The sequence below is a fragment of the Agelaius tricolor genome, unplaced genomic scaffold, assembly GCF_023055355.1.
Source record: "Agelaius tricolor isolate 1412-34295 unplaced genomic scaffold, bAgeTri1.0.p SCAF_6, whole genome shotgun sequence".
Classification (NCBI taxonomy): Eukaryota; Metazoa; Chordata; class Aves; order Passeriformes; family Icteridae; genus Agelaius; species Agelaius tricolor.
This window is the reverse complement of record NW_027269266.1, coordinates 20,278,840-20,302,712: the sequence shown is the minus strand read 5'-3', so window position 1 is coordinate 20,302,712 and position 23,873 is coordinate 20,278,840. Positions and strand designations below refer to the sequence as shown.

Genomic DNA, 23,873 nt, shown 5'->3' with positions numbered 1-23,873 from the left:
TGAATGAAAAGTGGACTGAATATATGCTGACAGTACTGTATCTGAAAGCATGGAGAGTATCTTAGAGAAGGATAAGGGATATAGCTATCCAGGGTGTCTGTGTGAAAAAGCTGTAATCCCGACACTGAAAAATAAATAAACTGCCCTTAGAATATTTTTATGAACTCACATTCAAATTTTATCTCTCAGAGAAAATGCTGATCGGAATACCCTTGTATTAGAAAGAAACACAAGATAAAATTTATTCTGCATAAGCACAAAAGAAAAAGCAAAATACCTTACACTGATTTTTTATTGATTTTTGTGTAAAACACAGTCTGTGGAAAAATAGATAAGAGCATTACTAATAATTTATAATAGCCCTGTTCAGAGAGACAGCACAAACAGTCTGACAAACACAACTACAAAGAGAATATTACACATGGGAGACATATTATGCTTACTTTAAGACACTGCCAACAAGGCATGAGAAACAATATATAATGACAGAGATCATTGTTAAGTCAGTTAAATGTGTCACCTATTTTAAAGGCTGTAATCTAATTAATTCAAGCAGTATCATATGGTGATACAATATCAGTACTGCAACATTATTCATTATATTGACAGAAAATACTACAGGATGAACAGCCAAGAATTCAAAACCTTGTGTATTAGGAGATGCACTGTCTGCAAGGAACTATGCATATGCATTCATTACCACTGCATATGTGAAAATATTAACACTGAAAAATTCAATCTATCTAGTTTTTATGCACCTGATACATCTAACTTTCAGAGGAAAGCTGTTTCCTATCTGTATTCATACCTGTGAAATTTATTGCCACTGGGGAACTCATTGCCTTATATTAATGAACTATTTCCTTTAATGCCAGTTGGGCAGCTAATACCATACAGACACAAACATAGAGACACACCAATTTATAGGCAATTAATGCCAAATAAAAATATTCTTGGCATATCATATAATTTACAATGTTGGAACAAAGAATTAAATGTGGCAACAATTCACAGTAACCATTACCACAAGCTAAAGAACTTGCAAAACAATTACAAAATAATTAATCTCTAAATAACTCAAAAACTCTAAATAATTCAAGAACATGTGCACTTAATTAACTTGTACGTAGTTGCAACAGCTAAGAGAATTTTAAGACAAAATTAAAGACACATGGAACCTATGATAGAACTGTTTTAGACAGTGTTAAGAAAGAACACAATATCCATGGAAAACAAATAACCTGTTGCTAAATACATAGAAGTCTCCATTTTATAATATGTTTACAATTCTGTATCACATATTAAGCTCTATTTTTTAAACTGTACAATAATTAAGATAAATTAGGCTTATATCATTACTTATTTTCATTAGGCAGTTAAGGAATTTATATAAAGCTACACAAAAATAATTTTATAGCAGACTATTCCCCAAAATATGTATTTATTCTCCTAAGTAACTAAGATGTCTAAATGAATTTAGTTGTTTATATTTAGGCAATCTAAACTAAACAATTAGCCTCAGGTATTTTTCCAATGAGAAGCCTATGGTGAGTTTATAGAAATCAATGTGTTTGGTCAGATGAATAAGATCCCTTGTGGGACTAAACATATGCTGGATATAAAGTTTGCTAAATGCATGAGTCTTGTTTACCTTCAGTTTTAACAGTGTCTTGTTAGAGCAAATTGGTCCTTAAAGAACACTACAAAATATTAAATAACAAGTCAACATGCTATTCCAGTTAGAAGTAAATACATGGCCTAACAGGAAACCATGTGTCACTTTTGTAGCACAAATATTTCACAAAATGCCTTCATATAGTTGATCTAAAAATATTGTCTATTTATTAATACTTCAATATTTCAACCTTTCAAGTAACATATAAAATTAAAACACATTTTTAAGTTTCTACACACAATTTTAAAATAAGAATGACTCATCATTACTCTCTCCAGACATCTTTGGCAATTTATAATGTAGCAGTTTAATCACTGTTGAATAAATTTAATGATGAAGTAACTTTTTGCATAGGAAAGAGGGCCAAAACATTTCTGTATATACTGTCAGTGGATGCATTACAGTACAGTATCTATGGCCTTTGACAGTAATTTTCAGTTAGTACAATATCATGGTTCTGCAACATTATCACTATTGTATGAAAATAATTAAATAATTGTAGGGAATGTGAATGTCAACCACATATTCCACAGAAATGTAAAATTACTGTAAAATAATAGCAGCATATTTAATTTTTAAATGTAGTCAGATTGTCAATGGTAATACTTTCTGCCTAAATCTGTTCAGAGGTATGAAATTCTACTCTCAGTTATACCAGCCCATTCTAGTGATTTTAGTTAGGTTTCCCATGCAGGACTGGGGTAGAACATAGAGTGGTATTTATCCCATTAAAATTATCCAAGATTTATTATCTAAGATTTTAAAAGCTAATTTTATTTAAAGGAATGAAGTACAATGCTTCAAGTTTGTGTGGTTTCACTCTGCATTAATGAAATAGGAAACAGTCCAGGACAATCAATTCTGCAAGCCTTTTAAGAAATATACACCTTTTGGAATGCCATTACAGACAAAGTTAGGTTAGAAGTTGTAATTGTTACTTGTTCCTCATTTTTATGTGAAAATCTCATTTGTAGTAGTTTAGGCTCCTGTCTGTCTCCAGCAGCAACAGGGTTTTCAGTTAATGTCTAGAATGTTTGGTAAAAAAGTATTGTACTTGTATATCATCACCAGTCTCACTGAAATAGCTGTATATTGGAGGAGGAACAATAAAATAAATACCCTGAAACAAACTTATTTGGTTTTGGAAAAAAGAAAGAATACAAATATTTATTTATTTATTTGATAGATTTATTGAACCTTTTTTTCCTTCCTTATTTTTCTGTTCAAAAATAGGAGAGTTTCATATTTCTAAAATGCTTGATAAATTTTTTGAGAATGTAGCTATTGAATACAGTAATCCAGAGGCAGCACCTGTCTCGAATAAATCCAAAATAATTGATTTCTAAGAGGTTGAGAAGTTGTGTTAGGAAAAAAAATCACTGGACACTTGCTTTCTTTTTAGAAGCATCTACCACTTGTCAGCTACTGGAGACAACTCTCAAAGACCTTAGCCTGACCAATTACTGCTGTTATTATAATTTATTTTTCCAAAAATAGTGAAATAAAATTAATTATTTTCCTTCCAACTGACTCCTCACCAAAGCTTAAAAAGGAGGATAAATCTGAGCTTTCCAACTACTTGAAATTGAAAATTTGTGAACTAAAATAAAGTATCAAATATCTGTTGACCCATATAACAGCTGTATTTTTCAAACAATGTATTCACAAACCTCCCTTTCCAAGAATCCACTGGCCTCTTATTCAATACAAAACATGTCTAAAGACATATAAAAATACTTTAATGATGAAAAAACATCATTAAAGTATTTTATTTTTCATCTCTAGATTTGAACATGCTTAAAATGAAAGGAAGTTCAACTATCTCTCATTTTGCAACAAACCCAGAATATACACAGGGTTGATGTGTAAGTCTGGGGAATTTGGATACTAGAATAAAAATAAAATAGTTGTAGATATTTTGGATTTTAAATTAATTTAAGAACAACTAACATGAATTCTTTAGGCTTAGGTTGGCATAACTGGGGGCAGAGTTTGATTCTAGAATCTTCTTTTCTGTGAATTTCATTACAAGCAGAGATAATGAGATTTACGGGACCAGTGATGTTTAAGGATAAATTCAAGCTTAATTCTATATATTTCTGATACATGATAGGACAAATTCTATCAAAGCAATAAATAATAAGAGAAGGTTCAGCTAAGAAAATTAGAGATTTTAAACAGTGCAAATATAGATAAGAAAAAATGTAATTTAATACAAGAAAATTAGAACCAAATACACAATCTGATTCACTGAAATAGAAGTTCTGCTAATTAAGCAGTAGCAGCCTGAAGGTATGAGTTGAGTTTGGTTGTTTTGTTAGAGAAGAGTAATTACTACTGACACAGCAGTAGTAATAAGCAATTGTGAACATTATTTAGAATCCAACAGCAAATGCAAATGTCAGGGTTTAAGAGATTTTTAAGTAAAATAATAATTTGGTTTCTCAAAACTTCAGGCATATCCCAGAGACACTTGTAAAAGTTAGACCTTTATATAAAAATAGAAGATTGGATTTGCACAAAAAGATACTAAGAATTTAAGACACATTCTGGGAAATTCATATATAATAACTTAAACTCCAGTGTAGACACGTACAGAATATGAGTATTGTGATGCTTCCAATATATTGGAAGTTTCACAGTGGGAATGGATTTTTATTGTTGCTGAATTGTCAGCTTTTCTTTTTGTTTTAAAATATCTCCACATATTTCAAAGTCATTAAAAAATCAAAAACTAGTTTACACACGTATCTTTCTATAAATGTATAGCACTGTTTTGAATCTTCATTATATGATGTATGGAAATAAAGAGATGCCAAAGGTCTAAAATCCTACTTAATACTTTGAAAAAAAAAGTTTAGTACAGTACCCTTTGCTTACAAGATGTCACACCATTATTGAGACTGGATTTGCATATTCCAATCATGTAATGGTGTAAAACCACACACAAATAAATATACTGTACATGTGCAATACACTTGACCAAGTGCAAGGTGCTGCCCCTGGCCTGGGGTAGTCCCCAGTATCCATCCAGGCTGGGGATGAAGGGATTGAGAGCAGCCCTGCCCAGAGGGACCTGGGGGTGCTGGTGGAGGAGAGGCTGAACCTGACCCAGCCATGGGCACTCACAGCCCAGAGAGCCAAACCTGCACTGGGCTGCACCAAGAGCAGCCTGGGCAGCAGGACAGGGAGGTTTTGTCCCTCTGCTCTGCTCTGGGGACAGAGACCCCACCTGGAACACGGCACCCAGCTCTGGGGTGCAGCACAGGAAGGACAGGGACCTGCTGGGGTCCAGAGCAGGGCCACTGAGATGGTCAGAGGGCTGGGGAGCCTCTCCTGTGAGGAAAGGGGGAGAGAATTGGGTTTGTGCAGCCTGGAAGGGATGGCTTAGGGGTGACCTGACTGCAGCTTTCCAGTTCCTGAAGGGAGCCTACAAGAGAGCTGGAGAGGGCAATGGCATGTAGTGACAGGACAAGGGGGAATGGCTATAAACTAAATGAGAGTCAGTTTAGATTGAGTTTAGATTTAGATTTTTGGAGGAAAATCTTTATGAGGGTGGTGAGGCACTAGCAGAGGGTGTCCAGAGAAGTTGTGGATGCCCGATCCCTGGAAGTGTTCAAAGCCAGGGTGGATGGGGCTTTGAGTAACTTGGTCTAGTGAAAGTTGTCAAGGCCCATGACAGGGGCATTGGAATTTACTGATCTGTAAGGTCCCTTCCAACTCAAACCATTCTGTGATTCTGTGATCATTACAAATTAATTTCTTTCAAACCCTAGTTATCTCCTAAATAATTTACTTTATATTCTGAACTCATTAATCCAGAAATGTGGTTTTAATAGAAAAAACACTGCCCAGAAAATGTCATATTAATAAGCAGCACTCTAACACATATCCTCTAAGGCAAAAAATGTCTGTAAAGCCTGGTTCTAATAAAATATTTTTGTGATATAACTGTGCAAAGGAACATTATTTTTTTTATTTCATAATCATCTGCCCTCTGTAATCTAAAACAAAAATATTTTTGTAGTTATCAGAAATAGTTGTCTTCTAGTTATAAACTTCTCATAGTTTGGTTAAGAGCTTGTACTATATGTCAAGCAAGAGACTTTACAAAGACTCCTACTTAACTAAACTCCTAAAAATGCAAGTTTATTTGACACAGACAAAAAAACCCAAAGCCCAAGCATGTACAACAGTGTTAACAAATATCATCACATTACAGTTATCCTTTCTGGGGAGAGATGTGGAACAGACCCACTTACTTCTTCTATAACATGGCTTTTCTCCCATCCTCTTCGAATTCTCCTCAGTTTCCTACTTACACATGGCAAAAGTAAGATGATCTTACCTACAATTACAATGGAAGGCAGAACAAGGGCAAGAACAAAATTTGGTGGTGTATAAAATCTGTAATACTCTTCTTCAAAAGCTCTCTTCCATCCATAAATCAGTACATGGAAGGTACTTATAAGCAGAGCAATGTATCCAAGTGTAGACTGTGAAGAAAGAGAAAACAGGAAAAATAAAAAGATATAATAGCACTTGGTCCTTCACCTGACAGTTCTAATACGTTATTTGGATTATTTTAACATTTCTATTAGACACCAAGTTAAGATCTCTTACCTATTCACTACATTAAGTTAGCAATATATGGTTTTAAGTTACCATTCTGAAACTTACTGACTGAACTGAGCACTGATTTACAGAGTACCTTTGCTAACATCTACAGGCCTTAGTCAAAGCTGAAATGATGTTGCCCAAATTCTAAGTAATGGAAGCCAACTTCAGGATAGGTATGCCAATAAGAAACAATTCCAGAGTAGTTACTAGAACAACATCCATTGTGACTGGAAATTAAGTTTCCTAATTCTTAATTATGAGGATAGATCACTTCCAAGATTCCTTATTATGGAACAATTGAATTCTGTTGGAAGAGATTTGGGCCTAAACTTGCATATTTTTATCACTTTGAGATACACAGCTTACTTCTGCCTCACAAAGGCCTACATCCACTTGTCTGATGTTAGCATAAACCATCCCTTACCTTCTCCCTCAGTTGTTGCTGACTGTTTAATGGGAATATCTGAACTGCAGGGCTTGGCCATAATAGCACAAAGCAGTGCTGCAGTCTACCATAAACCAGCAGAGCTGGATAAAAAAGAGAGGGTTCCCACAGCAGCCTGCAGAGGAAGGACCTCTCAGCACATAAATCTAGAGCTTGCCACAGAATGTGGTGATAACAGGGATCACTCAGCAGTTCTGTGAATCCACCTTTTTAAGGACCCTGTAGCTGTAATGCTTTGCAGATTTCACAACGCATCAACTTAACTTTCCCAAACCATGACTGAAGAAGACTACTATGCTTTGATCTCTGGTGGTGATCAAATGAAGGATAACTCTTTCTGGTCAAAACTGATGTAATGACTAACTTGGCTGGGAAACATTTGTAGAAAATCATTGAAACAGAGAACAAGCATTAAGAAAGGAAACTGGCTACCAAGGTATGGTCTAATTCCAGCAAACAGACAAGCAAAGAAAAATGCAGCCCAAGGGTCCATAATAGGTAGTAAAATAATTAATTCCTTCTACTTCAAGATTAAGCAGCTTCTAAAGCAAGAAGAATGTCTGAGCTAATACTATTTACAGGGATTCACAGGTATAATGGTATAAAAAGAAAATATTTCTGTTAATTGCAAGGATTCACAGGTATAATGGTATAAAAAGAAAATATTTCTGTTAATTTCTTGGGACCGCTACCCTGTTTTTTGACTTTCCAATATTTATGTATTTTTTTGCCAATGGTTTCAGGGCCATTTTGTTAATCTTTATATATGCTGCATACTTTTTCTTAAAAAAAAACAATTGTTCCCAAAATATCCCATAGTAAACAGAACATTTAGACAAACACTCGAGGATATGAAAATAGGGTATGTGGTATTTGAACGGAACTTCTGGTAAGAAATTTGGACAGCAAACAATACAGTCAAACCTGGTGTTATAATATGTTGTTGCAGATTTTTGTTGGTATGACTGTCCTGAATTCATTGTTACATTACTGGCAGCAGGGAGAAGGGCACAAGTGAATCATATCCCTCATTTCTTCATCAGGATTACTGATGAGAAATATAACAATTCTTGAAAATACAAACAGAAGGGAAATATTATACATTCATTCCCAATTATTTTATTTTAGTGCTTATTTTAATTCCATTTGCAAGCTATAGTTTTGAGACATCTATATATGTCTATCTAATGGTCAAAATGGAAACTAAGAAGTACATCCAGTATATTTTAAACTAACAACAAAAGGACAAGAAAAACACATGATGCAGTTTTATTAAGTTCTTTTTTTTCTTGCCCTGTGAAGAGTTGCCATATGCTTCTCTGAAGTGTTGGTAGAGCATGTGCTAGTGTGTACTGCTCAATTTCAACCACACATCTAAAACTAACAAAGACATTGCTGTAGCTTCTGTCAGCTACCAATGTCAGCTATGTTCATCAACTGGGCTCTTAATTACCATTACCAGACTCCAGATGATAATTACTTTAAGAGTAGAGGACTTCTGAAAGCAGCAAGAAGAAATACTGTTTCTTCACTGGTAAATTCACACCGAACAGTACAGTGAGCAGAAAAATCAGTTGTAATTCCTGGCAACCCTCTGCCTGGGCTTTAGGATGGCTGCTGGGAAAAGTGGAAGAGTATCTTTGACTGCTTTGTTTTCTTATCTTCCATAATACTATGTTCCCTGAAAGCTGAGTAATAGATTAGCACATTTCCTATGGACTCCCAAATCTTTTAGCTTTTCTCTAAGTCCTCCCTGTTTTGTTTCTTTTCCTTCCTGATCAAAGTCAGCTTTTAGCCAATACAGGAGATTTCCAGCCAAGGCTACTGATAAATTGGACAAACTGGTATTGTTTGAGAAAGGAACCAACAAAACTTAATGGAGCAGGAAAGATGAAAGAGAAAAAACCTTAAAATGTTACCAGCAAGATGAACCTATTTAGAGACAAAATGTGCTGTGAGGCAAATCTGCTTCAGGAATTTCCACATTCACAATGGTCGAGTAGTTCCAAGCAATTTATATATACAAAAGGTATTTTCTAAATTCAACATTTATGCAAGATATACTTCAGATTCTCTGTGTAACAGCTATTGCTAAACTTAAAAACTCTTTGTAGTAACTTCTGACTGGAATCTTACCCACAAACTTGCTAAATACTCAGGCCTTAGTCTACCTTACTCTGGGGAGAAAGTACCCTATTACTGTGGGAGAACTAAGTCGCAGCAGCCTTTCTCAAAGTGTATGCATGAGAAATATTTTACACTGCCTGCAAAAAACTTTAGGATTGGGCTAGCAGAGATAAGGAGTATCTACAAAAAAGTCAGCTTCCTACCACTCAAATGGCAGATTTGTGTTGTTTTTTGCTAAAAAAACATGAAGCTCAGCTTTCAAACCAATCTGCTCTGTCCATTGACACTTTAAATGATGGAATTTGGACTTGAAGTTTTAGACTGGAAAACAAAAACAGCAGTCATTACATTATATATTTACATTATATATTTACAGTTTAACTTTCCTCACTAGACTGAAGGACCAAGTGCAGGATAGCTTGCAGACAACACTCTCCATTTCCTTGTATTTTATGTGAACAGTCAAAGACTGGTTTCAATAAATGTCTTTTTTTTCTGTTTACAGTGTGTTGGTTTAAGCTGTTTATTCTGCCTGCTCTGACAAAATACGAATTCTTTTCTATTTCTTGCCCATGTCTTCCTTTGCTCCTTATCCAATATATTTAGATGAGAAAAAGAAGAATACTGAAGTGGCATTTAAGAAAATTGATGCATTAGTTTATCAGCCGCAGCTTTCTTCCCTGCTGCTTTTCTCAGTAAACTTCAGCTCTGGGTTATGTTAACGTGACTGCAAAGTTTCACACTAAGTTTCAGTCATCCAGGATCTCCTACTGAGAAAACTTCATCACTGTCTCATTCTGTGGCTCCTCTATCTGGATGTTATGAGTGTTTCTCTCCAAATCATGATGAAGTAATCAAACCTTTGTTTTGTACAGTGGTCAACTCTGTACTGTAACAATTCCTCTTTTCTGCTGGTCTCTTAGCTCTTTCTAGGACTGACACAGTAATTTCCTTTTGCACTATTAAACCTTCTCATATCTCACGTTGTTCATATGTGTACTATGAGTGAAGCCTGCACTACTTGTCCTCTCAAAGTCCTTTTCCCTTGATGACGCAGGCTGGGATTTTTGGAGCTGCTGACACCTGTGTTTGAAACCAGGCTAGGTAAGATGGAGGCATCTCCAAAAGACTTTGGGACATCAAAGACAGCAATTCTGTGCAAAACTACTGACAACTGGTGACTCTTTAGAGTATTAGGAAGACTGTGTTTGAAGACTCATTGAACTGCTGTAGACTGGGGAGATGCTGCTTAGGGCTTCTTCTACTGGAACAAGGCTAGTCTATACTGTACATTTTAATAAACTCAGATTTTCCTAGTAGGATTCAAGACTATGTTCTCGTGGTAAAACTATTTAGAAGAGGCCACACCCCTATTTTGATGAAACTACATTTTCTAAGATGAGCAAGCAAGAATGTGCTGTTCTCAGTGGGAAGTGTTGAGCTGGGACACTGAGTTTGCTGACCGACTGATTCTTCATCTGTCAGATGTGAAACAAGTCCAGCAGCTGTTGTGGCAAATCATCTGAGATTCAGGACTAAAGCTAGAGACATACTGCTTTTCCCAACTGAAAAGAAAAGCAGCAATGGGATGATAGGTTAGTAGTTCTGCTGTTTATCCCCCTGACACAGAAAAGATTGAGAAATTTAAGTTTAATTTTCCTTCACTGAAATGAAGTTCAGTAGAAGAAAAACATAAAAGAGAGTAAGTATTATAATGTTTTATCTGTTCTCCTTGCATACTGGGGACAGTGAAAATTATACAGAAATACAGACTCCTTTTACTCTAGTAAGCAATCACTTTAAGTCTGTCTTCTGATTGAACAAATCAAGAAGATTTTTTTTTGACAAGTAACTAAATGGAGAATAACATACATCCTGAGAATTAATGACAAAGTAAATACTCACTAACTTTAAGAAATTTTTTAGTAGTTCAATACTTTTGTGATTAATGAATTAGTTCATTACCAATACCAGTTATCTTCTGCACATAATACAGTATGAACTGTAACATACATCCCGAGCAAACAAATTATTCCCAAACAACTTCCTCAAAATACTGACAGATGGGTCATTAAAGTTCATAATTATTTAGATTTGGAACTATTTTGACTTAATTTACAGTGGAAATAACTGCAGTAAATATGCAGTTCTAGATACATCATTGTGATTATTGTATGGGTTTTGACTCAGTCACACAAGCATGAATTTTCGAAATATGAGTAAGGAAAAATAAGACAAAAATGGTGGTTTTGTGGCTGGAAGTTATTACTGGATAAAGGAATCATCTCACTCACAAGTGAATACATATTTTTCCCTTTTGCACTGATGTTTTATATCACCCAACAGCAGTACTACTGTCCCCACACAGAGAAATCCAGATGGCAGAGATATTGTAACAATACACTTGAGGTTTTAGTCTCTCTGAAGGTTTAAAGCCATGACTGTGAATAAACAATTCTATCAGGGTAACTCCACTTTGAAAAACTTTTCAGCAAACTTTTTGTAGGTCTACCTGCAGTTTTCCAGTAATGGAAATCAGAAGGAAAAGAAAAGACATCACAGACAGACGCCAAACAACTACAGCCTTTGAAGTGTTCCCCACCATTCTCTTCAAAAATATCTGTAAATTATGAAGTGCAACCCAAGCCCTGAACTTTAAAGTCAGCGCCCACATTCTGAAATGAACAGGACTCAGAATTAAGCAATATTATTAGGCTAAGCTGAAAAAAATGTTCATCAGAAAAGACTGAGCTAAGACTACAGTACTAAAGCCAAAGTCAGAAAACAAAACATAACAAACCCAAAAACTGTGCACACTTAGGAATTTTCACCCAACTGAATCCTAATAAAATTTCTTATACCTGACTGCTTCCTAGAACTACTGGCAGTTATGTGTAAGAGCAAGCACTGAGCTGTTCATTAAAGCCTGTGTTTCTCAGTATTTTATGCCGGTTAGATTTGCATGTTCTAGGTATTTACCTGAGGAAGGAAGGCAGCAGATGGTGTGCCAGGGCCTTGAAAAAAAAGCCTCTGATTTTAATAAGCAATGCTCCATATTTTACTAGTGGGTATTTTCAGCTAATGGGAACAATGCAGTTGAGAGCTGTGTCAAGTCCCACAGTGGATGAGAAGTAAAACTTAAGCAATGGCACCATGGCTGTCAGAGGATTGTGCAATAAAAATCTTTCAGGGCAGATTAAGTCTTCAGTTTTAATAGCTGTGTGCATCTACCTATACAAGTATCTCATCAGTATCACTGCATTTAGCAGGTTTGTCCAAATTTATCTAATTTGAATTTAGCAAGAAGTTCTAAGAACAGAAAATGAATAGATTAGTGATCATTTGGTCTTAGCTATGTTGGTTATTTAAGATCAAGAAGTGTAAAATAAAAAGTCCTGTTCTACACTCATGAAATGCTTAATGTGTCTTCATGGTAACATATTTACTGAGTAATTGTTTTTATTGAATTACCAGAGGCAGAGGAAAAAAGGCTCTTGTCACATTGCAAGGAGCTTTTTTTTATGATGTTGATCATGACTGTGATTAAGGAATTCTTGTTAACACCAAAACCCCCTTATTAAAAAAGTAACACACCTGAATAAAACTGAACTCCCTCCAGTTTAAGGCACTGTTTACTGAAGGGATGGAAGTTACTGCCAGCAAGGAAAGCAATCCAAGACTCATTATTCCAAAGGAGATATACATTTCAATTCGCCACACTTCTTCCTCATTCCAAGAATTTTCAACATTTGCATGAACCTGATGAAAGAGCAGAAAGGATGAACTTTATTCTAAAGAATATTAAAAATACCAACAGAAGTAATTTTGTTGACCTAAAGTTCACAGTCACGGGACAACTATAAAATGCAGTCAAATATTTCAGAGGTTTCCTCATGCCTTGGAGAAAAACAACTATTTCCTTACTGCTGGTATTGGCTTTTGCTAGATTAAAAATATACTAAACATGGAAATTTTAGATGAGATGCTAAAAGAACATGTAACATTATATACCATTTACAACAATACTGTCATAAAATCAGGTAATTCTGCACATTCTTATACACTGTAGAAGAGGAGCTGTGTTCTTCAGACTCTGCAAACTTAAATTCTGTAACATAAGTTGGATAAACCTGCAATTTCTTTTTAGTTTGGAAATTAGATTTTAGATTTTTTAATTACATTTAGAAATAACTTAGCATAATTTCCTTCAGCTTTTCTATGCTGAGTCCAGGCTTGCTTCTCTCTTTCACTATTGCCATCAGATTTTTCCAAGATGGTTCTTGTGGAGAGTTTTACCAGAAAAAAAGAAACAATTCAGGACCTTAACAACTATGAAACTTAGATATTCAATTCTTTTTTCCACTTCCAGGTTAACTATTGCAATATGACATGTCTTAAAAAAGGTGCACCAGAAATATTAGCAAGTGAAAGTTTTACAGTATCATTAAAACTAAGATAATTTCTTAGTAAATGTACCAGTGAATCCTTTAGCATTACTAATTTTAAGTGTGAATTACGGTTTCATGCTGCCTATTACAGTTTTGCCCTTCCCCTAAGTTCAGTTTTTGAACTCTTTTGGAGTTTGCAATGCTCCCTGTAAATCTGTTACATTTTATTTTATTTCCTTATTTGGTCTTCCTTTCTGTTTTATCATTTCTCTCTTTGCTACAGATTTTATGTGGTGAATGGCAATGCTGTTTTTTGGGCAATGCTGCTTTTCTGCCACTTTAAAGGTTACAATAAGCTGTCTCCCTGACAGACAGCAGCATCAGACCCTCTTCTTAGAGATGACAGATTTGTTGGAGAACGTTTCAGGATTATGCAAGATCAATTGTTCCTGGAAACTATGAGTCAATTTCTATTGTGTGCAATAGATGATGTCCACGGAATTTTAAAAGAATAAAGTGTTTTCAGCATTGGTCCAAAATGTTACAAAATATCAGCATCTTTTTTTCCTTTTTGGAACACAGAAGCATCTGTAAGTATGATTACAGTATTTGTCCTTATATTTTTCATATTTGTAAATGCACTTATGAAACTTCCCCGATGTGTTAAGTATACATAGAAAGAAACATACCTCAGAATCTTCCTGCTGTTGCTCTTATCCTGTCTATCCTACATTCTTATTGTGTATATTGCTATCAGGAATTTGAGTGGGACATGTCCTTGATTTCAGTAGGACACGTCCTTGATTCCCCCTGCCACATAAACTTGACTGCAGATTGACCCACAAGGTGAGCAAAATGCACAGATATTCTTTTAGTCTCTTTCTCTGGCACCACCTACGCATACGATAACCCATAACTATCGTGCCAAAAGCAGTAGAACAGATTAAGAAAAACCCAATTACTATATTCAGGAGCCATATGCACCCAGCCAAGGCATTTTTGGCTTATTGAACTAAAGACTGTCTTACCTGTTGGTATGCCATGTTGAGGAACAAGTACCTCTCTGATCTCCTCATAGGCAAGCAGAGGCTGTACACCACGTGCACTGTGGCAAAGAAAAAACTGAGCAGTCCAAGCTGCTTCCGACACTGGAGCCAGCTGTCCAGCCAAGGAGGAAAGCGCCGGTACTTAGTGCCATAGTAAAGCTGATAAGCAGCTGCAATAAGTCCTGATAAATATACTAGAGAAAGCAAAGTGATAGCAACAATTGGCAAGGTCTTGTTGACAATCTCAATGGGAATCTTGTAAAAGTCACTCTGCTGATTTCTCATGTAGGGATGGATGACATCTCTGACAAAGGAATAGATGAAGAAAAATGTTGCCAGGCTAATGGCAATGAGTACAGGCCCCTTCCACAGGGTGAACAGGCGCAGAGGCAGGTTTTCAATCTCCCTTGAAGATGACAGTGCCCCCAAATCAATGGGAATGAAACTGAGCTGACGGGCAAGCTCAATAACTTGATGGCGAGCCTGAACATTGTTACTGCATATATAGACCTGTTGGGAGAGTCAAGGGAACTGTCTGTAGTCAGAGAAAAAGATTCAAAGGTAAACAAAAAAACAGCAAAATCCACCAAAAACCTTAAGGGCTTCAAAATCAAAACTACATCACAACTGCTAAAACTGTACACTTTATCCCAGCTTATATTACCGATGTGACAATAAAATCACATAAAAATCTAGCCAAAGTGCAAACATGCACTTTGACTTAGTAACAGAGTAATCAAAACAAAATTGGCTTTTTCTTGGATTTAATAATAGGGAATGTCTTGGTAATCTGTACACTGAAACCTGTCATACCGAAATGTCTACAGGACTGGACTAACTTGAAGCTACAGCTAAAAGCATTTAAGAAAATCCAAAATCTCTCAAAAATACAGGAATCTTGAACAATGACCCTTAAACAACTTTAGCATCCACAGACTGAGAAGCAGCGATCTGTGTAATCTCTCAGTGGGTAACAATTTTAGCGTTATTTCACAACCCAGATTTCCACAGATTTCAGATTTGAGTATTTAACAGAAAAGACAAAAACAAGCAGCCAAATAACTTATTCTAAAGGCCAGTTTTTTACACAGACAAAGAAGTGTACTGCTACAAAGTACTTCAAGGTTCCATTAAAATTTACAATGGGCTATAGTTTGCCCAACACTATTTGCTGACCATCTGCATTGAAGCAAATATGATCTGTTTTGACTGAAGTGAATTAGTATTGTGCTATTCTGAAAGGGAATGAAAGAAGTATGGTGAAGTTATTTTTTAGATTATGCTAATTCCATATCAATTGTATTCCATTTAAATCTACCTGAAGTGCCAGAAAACTGAATTTAGTCTCCAGCAGTCATGTTAAATCATGTTATTTATTATGTATTTCTCAGATTTCATAAAGCTGTGAAGGACTGGATGCTTGCACAGGTATAAATCCTTTACATCACTTCAGCAAAACATGAAAAACATAAAGGTGCATTTTCTATATGCAGGATGGATTTCAGAACATACTGGGAAGGACTTTGAACATGATGTTCCCAAGCAGCCCTGGATCAAATGAATGATCACTTAGAAACATATGTGCCTCCTTCTGTTCCTATATTTATGATTTTGGGACACTCTAAGAGCTAGATAATTTCTTTCAATCACTTTGCTGCTACATTAAATGCAAGCACTTTTAGAACAGCTGATTCTTGACCTCTGGGATTGGGACCGGAGATTTCTGTGCATCTCTTTCAATAGTTCACCCCAATGCAGCCCCTAAATGCACTGGAAAAGACTGTCTCTACCCTTGTATAAAGCATAAGGAAACACATGAATGTATTTCCTATGGAAATTAAGACTCCACTCTTCTCCTCAGTCTGTAGTCACCCAAAGACCAGTTGTTTATTCTAAGCTAGTATTCACATTTCCTCTGCAGTCTTTAAAAACAAACAGGCAACACAGGGAAAAAACTGGACCATTTACTTTATTTGTCTTACAGTGGGATGAACTAAACTCTGAGGGTTTTATTGGCTACTAAAATGTAAACTAAAGGTCCAACATTTTAGGCATGTTAACTCAGGGAATGTAAATTTCATGAGTTCTGACTGTTACACTCAGTTCCTGTCATTTTCATCTTACAAATAAGTTTAATTAATACAAATAAAAACATTTACCTGTCTGCTGGCATCTTTTGGTCCTAACTGTAGTGACCAAGCTGAAATGACATTGAATCCTTTGACAATTAGGGAATCGGGAAAAAGTGATGCCAAATACTCTGCATTGGAGTCTGGATATTGGTCTACTCTTGTATTATTGCTGACATCAATCAGAATTTTACCAGCAAGTAAATGTTTGAGATCCCACAAAGAGGTGTAATGTTCTCTGTGTATGGCTACAAAAATGATGTTTGTTTTAGCCACTGCATCTTCATGGTGAGTGACATCAACCACATGGGGAAAGAAGTCAGCAGCATGTTTAGGGTTTCTGCTCCCTACGACCACGTGGTACCCACATCTGATGAGTCTGATTGTCAATGACTTAGCGAAGTCTCCACTTCCAATGATGCCTATCGTGACCTTACTGGCATCCTTGATGCCATTGGCAGCATTTGGTAGAAAAGTTTCATTGAGGTTCTTGGGACTCCCCATCATAGAGATTGTTTCCATGCTTCCAAGACACCAAACCTACAATGATTTCTGTAGGGAAAAAAAAAAAAAGGAAAGAGAGGAAAAGAAAAAAGAAAAAACAAAAGAAGGAAAAATCAGCATCATACAAGTTTATGAGACCTCAAAATCCATTAACACCTCTGGAAGCAAAATCTTTGGTTCTAAGTTTCATATTATATTTTTTTACTTAATCAAGTATATGCTACTCAATTTTGTCTTGCAATATGTCACCAATAGAAGGAGAAATAAGCAACACTTCAGCACTTCAATAATAGTTACTTAAGTGCAAAACCATTTTTTCATCTTCTATTTCTTATCTTCCACTGCCCTGGAATACTGGACCACAGTGTAACTTTGTACTCCTGAAACTAATGGTAAATAGAATAATGAGTAGAAACAGGTAAAGAAAATTGGCAAATAGTAGAATGTAGAGAGCATTGGGCTGTGATCAGCATGAGATCAGTGAGTACATGGAAGCTGAATTCCATTAAAAGTTTATGCAGGTTATTCTTGTGATATCCTCTCCTGGCCACGAAGGAGGAGATGCAAAAGTCTCAAAGATCCAAATGTCATGACATCATGACAAACATCCATCTGACACACTCACCTGTCAGCTGGAAAATGGGCTGCCCATGTGGATCCAATGGCAGAAACAACAAAGAAATTTATCAAGACCTAGTTGTGAGATCACTAATGACATTTCTAGGTCAGACTGCTTGGTCTGGCCATGGATGTATAAGGATTAATTGTGGATGCAAGGGTAAAGGATTCAAGGCCATGAGTCACAAATATTCTTAACACAATTTTCTATCCAGGCAAGTAAAATAAATCCTGGAGACAAACACACGGGACAGCCTTCCAGAGAAAGCAGGAATAGCCAGATTTCACCCAATAATAAAAGGGAAGATAATTTTAGGACTGAAATTCAGTGTAGTAAGGGATGTTTTGAAGAAGAACAGAAGCTAAGGCTCACAGGAAAATAAAATAAATACTATTATATCCTTGGCCACAGAACTGCATTAAAGCTCTAAGAAAGACATTAAAAACCAACAAAACAACGCTCAGGAGAGAAGTCTGCACACGAAACCACAGTTACAACCTAGGTGGTTCTGCATCACTGGCGGGGCTTGACTCTGGCTGGAGGCCAGGTGTCCAAAAAGGTGCTGCTCTATCACTCCTCCTCAGCTGGGCTGAGGAGAGAAAATACCACAGAAAGCTCATGAGCTGAGATAAGGATAGGGAGAGATCACTCACCAGTTACCACCAGAGGCAAACCAGACTATGCTTGGGAAAATTAACTGACTTTATTACCAATCAAAATCAGAGCAGGGCAATGAGAAGTAAAACAAATCCTAAAGAAACACCTTCCCCTCACCCCAGTAAACTTCTCCCTGGGCTTAACTTTATTCCCAATTCTCTGCCGGCTCCCCCTGTGCAGCACAGGGAGACAGGGAATGGATGCTATGGTCAGTTCATCACATGCTGTTTCTGCTGCTGCTTCCTCCTCAGCAGAGAAGACCTTCTTCTGCACCAGCATGAGGTTCCTCCCATAGTGGAGTCTCTACATCCTTCTCTAGTGTGAGTCCTTCTCACAGGCTACAGTTCACAGGCTCCTCCAGTGAGGGTCCCTTCCACAGAGTGCAATCCTTCAGGAACAGGCTGCTGCAGTGTGGGTCCCCATGGGGTCACAAGCCCTACCAGGAAACCTGCTCCAATGTGGGCTCCTCTCTCTACAGGTCCATGCCAGGAGCCTGCTCCACCCCTTCCCATGGGGTCACAGCCTCCTCTCAGGCATCCATGTATACTGGTGTGGGGCTCCTCCGTGGGCTGCAGGTGGATCTCTGCTCTACCATGAACCTCATGGGCTGCAGAGGGACAGCTGCCTCACCATGGCCTGCACCACAGGCTGCAGGGGAATGTCTAATCCAGTGCTCAGGGCACCTCCTTCTTCTTCTTCACTGGCCTTGGTGTCTACATGAGTTGTTTCTCTCATGTGTTGTCATCCTCTGTTCTGCACTGCAATTACTTTTTTCCTCTTCTTACCTATGTTACCTGAGAGGTAACAGCTGATGGGCTGGGCCCTGGTGAGCCATGGTCCACCCCAGACCCAGCTGACACTGGCCCCATTAGACACAGGGAAGGATTCCTGCAGCTTCTCACAGAAACCGCCCCTACAGCACTCCTCCCCATCCTGCTACCAAAGTCTTGCCAGGCAAAGCCAATATAATTGTAGAACAGGAATAAAGTCTGGAAATTAGGAAGCAATGAGGAGAGGCAGGCTAAGAAGGAGCAAAAAGAAACCACAAGGTTGCTGTCTTGGGAGCAATCAACAACAGACCACACAGAACCTTTTCCTGAGCTACCGTCCAAGAGCTGATATGATGGTAGTTAATCATCAGTGGGGGACATTAACCAGCCATTGGCTAGTAATACAGCATGTGTGGTGAACAACCCCCCACAATTAAAAGCAGCTTTCTGTTCCAGAAATTAGAGGAAGCTACTAGAAGAATGGGCATTTTTCATTTCAGCTTTGACTAGAAGGTACAAACTCACCAAAACTGGACTCAGAAGTTAAAGACAGAAAGAAATATGTGAAAGTGACCACAAAGTTAGTATTCAAAGAAGATTATAACAGTGAATCCTTCTGGCAGAGCACAAAGATTTTTCTGCATGCACTCAAAAAAAAGCATTGACTTTTTCCTTACCATGTGACCTGAAACGTATTTAACACATGACCAAACTACCAGTATTTCCTGTATCAGGATGGGTTTGCATCCAGGAACATGAGAATATCTAACGAGATAAGAGAGGTAACTGGATATGACAGAACATGTATGCTTTCACCATGTGATTACAGCAGCCCATTTCAGTTTCTTACCATGTAACCAGGATGTGTTGCAAAACTGAGATTGAAAGGGAACCACCATAAGGAAATGGGCTACCAGCACCATTTAACCATGCCGCAGCCTACTTTCAGTTTTAGTCCAAAGGATCTTGGGGAGAGTGGGCACACAGGACTTGGATGATGAATTGCTCTGGTGAGCTGAATTTGGCCTGCTGGCCAAAGCTTCCCACTGCCTGTTCTAAAGAAAATACAGTGCAAGTAAGAGAATCAAACTAACAGACTTCATAGAAAACCCTCAGGACACAGGCTGACACGACTTTTAGACAAGTAATCCAAGAGATGTACAAAAGCAGAGTGCTAGCAGTTACTGAAAGGGACTATATTAAATGCACAACTGCAATTCAGAGGCAATAGTGTATAACTGCAACAGGAGAGCTTTCCTGACCTGGAAAATCACACAAGATTAAAAAAATAAAATGTTGTGTGCATGGCTAAGGAGCACTATAAAAAGACAAAGAAACAGTGCCATCATGTAGGGATAAAATCAGAACAAGGATGGTACAGAAGTGAGTTTGTAACTAGTGAAGAAGATAAATGGCAACAAGTAAAAGTTCCATAAATACAATAAAAAGACAAAAGACAGAAGGCAAAGTTTATAACTTCACAGGAAAAGGAACAAGTTACAACTCATACTCTTGCTAAACGTCTTCTTTATTTCAGCCTTCAGCATAAAAGTTAACTGTGAATAGGTATTTAAAGAAATTCCTTCTACAGGGAGACGGTGAGGTCAAAGTGGGAACGGTAATTTAAGAGTAAAGGATAAAGTTAAAGATAAGATAAAGATTTTCAAGTCAGCAGACAATTATGAAATCAGCCCTTGAGGCTTAAAATGCTGACCAAAGTGACATCTTCAGAAGTAAAGAGATGACAAGACAGGCAGACTAGCACATATTGCTTAAAGAAGGGAGGACGACTAAGGAAAACAAAGACTTGTTAGCCTAACTTCAGCCCCTGGACAGATTTTTCATCAAGTTATTGTGCAATCCATTAGTAAATAAATGGGAAGCAGATGATAAGAAGCAGCCGAGGTGGGTTGTTCAGGAAGAAATTTCAACAAAACCAACTTGCTTTTATGAACTAACTCATTCCAGAGTTACAAAAAATAATAAAAGCGACATAGATTTGACATATGCTCTTAAATTAGCTAACAGAACATCACAGAGCTATGTCAGCCAGATGGTGACACACGTGAAAAACTGCTTCGGGAAAAGTAACTACGGGAGGAGGAAACCGCACCAAGGCAAGCCGGGCCGTGCGTGTGTGAGCCCCGCTCGGGCGGGCACTTACGGGGCGCGGGCTGAGGCGCGGGGCTGGCGGGAGGCCGGGCGCGGGCCGGTGCCCCCTGGGCGGCAGCGCGGAGCGGAGATCCAGCCCGGAGCAGCTCGGCGGGGCCCCGGTCCGGGCCGGCATCTCCAGCTGCAACGACAACACCGCCCGTGACAGGAGCGGCGGCCCCGCCGCCCGCCGGGCACGGCCGGGGCAGCGCTGCCAGGCCCGCCTGCCGCGGGGCGGGGGCTCGGCGGCCCCGCCAGGTACCGGAGCGCCCCCGCGTTTGCCCGAGGCCGGGCCGCAGCGCTCCGTGGGGCGCCGGCACCGCCAGAGCCCGCCCGGAGACCGGGGCAGCCGCGGCGCAGCCGCCGCGATGGGCAACAGGAGAGCCCCGCGGGCGGCGGCTGCGCCCAGGAGCGCCCGGCAGGGATGGGGCCCGTCCCGCCCCAGCCCGGCCCCAGCGCCGCTCACCTCCGCCCGCCCGCCAGGAGCACCGCGCCGCCGCCGCTCCTCCTCGCACTCGGGCCCGCAGTGCCGGGCGGGCGGGGAGGCGGCGCCTGTCCTGCCGCTGCGGTCCGCCCCCTGCGGCCGCTCCGCCACCGCCGCCACCGCCACCCCGGCCGGGCGGCTCCGGGGGACGTGGGAGCCTTGGTGGGTGATAGCTGATCAGGAGCCGGCAGTGTGTCCGTGCGGTCAGGAGGGCCAGTGGTAGCCTGGGGTGCATCGGGAAGCGTGTGGCCAGCAGGTGGTCTTACCCCTGTATTCGGCCCTGGTGAGGCGGCCTCTGGAGTGCTGAGACCATTCTGGGCTCATCAGTGCAAGAAAAAGTACAGGAGAGGGTCCAAGGGACACAACAAAGATGGTGAGAGATCTGGAGCATCTCTCTTACGAGCAGAGACTGCGGGAGGTTGGCCTGTTTAGTGTGGAGAAGACTGAGAGGGACTCTTATCAATGCATATAAATGTCTCAAAGACAGGTGTCAAGAGGGTGGTGCCAGGTTCTTTTCAGTGGTGCCCAGCAACAGGACAAGGAGCAATTGCCATAAACCAAAACTCAAAAATTTCCACCTCAACACGAGGAAAAACTACTGCACATTGAGAGTGGCAGAGCACTGGAACTCGCTGCCCAGGGAGGTTGTGGAGCCCATCTCTGGAGACATTCAAAACCCATCTGGATGTTTTCCTGGGTAACTGCTCCAGGTTACCCTGCCTTTACAGGTGTTGGTTAGATAGCTCCAGAGGTCCCTTCTAACTTCAGCAATTCTGTTTTTCTGTGTTTCTGTGTTCTGTGACGGCACAGGGGGTTGGTGTAGAGGAAGAGGGCTGTGGATGGCCCTGCGGTGCCCTCAGCTTTGGCCACTGCCACTGTGCTCCAGCCCCTCTGGCCTGTGCAATGCCCCCAACACAGGCAGAGATGGACCTGGGGGCTGCTGGCACAGGAGCAGCTGTGAGCAGCTGGCCCATCCTCAGCAGGAACTCGTCACCAGCCGCCTTACCTTATCCTCTCCTGGCAGAAGGGTACTGCTGCAACCTGTGCCAGCTGCAGGGCTGTGGAACTGTACCATCATATGTCACAGAATCGCAGGGTTGGAAGGGAACCTTAAAGGTCACCGAGTCCAACACCCTTGCAATGAGCATGAACATCCTCCACTAGATCTGGTTGTTCAGAGCTCCATCCAGCCTGACTGAATATTTCCAATCATGGGACACCCACCACCTCTCTGGGCAACCTATTCCTGCATTTCACCACCTTTCTCATGCAAAATTAATTGTGAGGGGGTGTTGGGTGTCCCTGTAGCCCGGAACAGCTTTCCAGGTTTGGTTAGCTGGGAGGTCACTCCCCATGTTTGCTGTGTGCCCCGTATACTCTGTGGAGGTGGGAGTTCTCCTCTAATTTCAGTGTAATAATAATTTATTATTACTCAAAATAAGAAAGATGGATCAGCCACATGAAAGCAAAGCTGTGCCCCAAGATCTGAATTGTATCTTGTTTGACATGGAAATTTCCAGTTGAAGACAAATGGAGCTTTTCCCTGAAAAAGCATAGCTTTGGATTTTAACATGTTCTGACTTACCTAATAAATTCTACCTTTCATTAAGCTATGCTGTATATGTTACAAGGTATAACCCTCAATTCTTTGTTTTTAATGCATTTCAAACTGACCAATCCATATGAAAATGTGTCTCATGTTGCAGTAAAAACTGATGAATGCACAGGTGATTGAAAAGAAGCCATAAACACTTAAACACTGAAGGTGACAGTTTTCATCTTTTGTGTGTGCATACTGATTTGTTTCTATAACATATTAACCGAGGACTTCAGCAAAATTAATCATGCAATCAATAAAAACATTTGGTTCCACATATAATCATGATAACCATCCTATAGAATTTGAAAAGATGACTCTGACACTTTTCTGTTGTAGTTCAGAAGCCATTCATTACCCCCCCCCCCCCCCCAATTATTAAATAATTAATTTTCTTCATGGTGAAAACATATATTTTTAAAGTATTTTTTAATTTGGTAAACAGGTGCATGGAAATTATATTGCTTGATTTTCCAAACTGCATTTTCAGCTCCTAGACACTGAGGACTGAGTTGCTACTCCACAGAAAAAAACCAAAAAGGTGAATCCATTGACAGACCACTCAGAACTGAATTGGTGCTTTCCATGGTGAGAACTGGCATTTCAGCTCTTCATTTTCTTGTTCTAATATTCTCCTTTGCAATTGATTCAAAAGTCATTA

The 23,873-nt window shown here is 39.2% G+C and overlaps 1 protein-coding gene across 3 annotated transcripts; it reads right to left on the bottom strand.

The window, feature by feature from the left end:
• Nucleotides 1-274: 274 nt before the first annotated feature.
• Nucleotides 275-21,768, bottom strand: STEAP2 (STEAP2 metalloreductase). 3 transcript variants are annotated; one of them, XM_071428961.1, is made up of 6 exons: nt 21,598-21,768; nt 21,145-21,273; nt 16,461-16,982; nt 14,284-14,811; nt 12,462-12,626; nt 275-6,171 (listed from the first exon to the last, which is right to left on the bottom strand). In XM_071428961.1, exons 3-6 carry the CDS (start codon nt 16,950-16,952, stop codon nt 5,887-5,889), a joined length of 1,470 nt encoding a protein of 489 aa, XP_071285062.1. In that variant the 5' UTR covers nt 16,953-16,982; nt 21,145-21,273; nt 21,598-21,768; the 3' UTR covers nt 275-5,886. The 3 variants fall into 3 exon arrangements, with proteins under 3 accessions (XP_071285062.1, XP_071285061.1, XP_071285063.1); XM_071428960.1 differs by lacking the exon at nt 21,145-21,273 and having other exon boundaries at nt 21,598-21,767; XM_071428962.1 differs by lacking the exons at nt 21,145-21,273; nt 21,598-21,768 and having other exon boundaries at nt 16,461-17,338.
• Nucleotides 21,769-23,873: the final 2,105 nt, after the last annotated feature.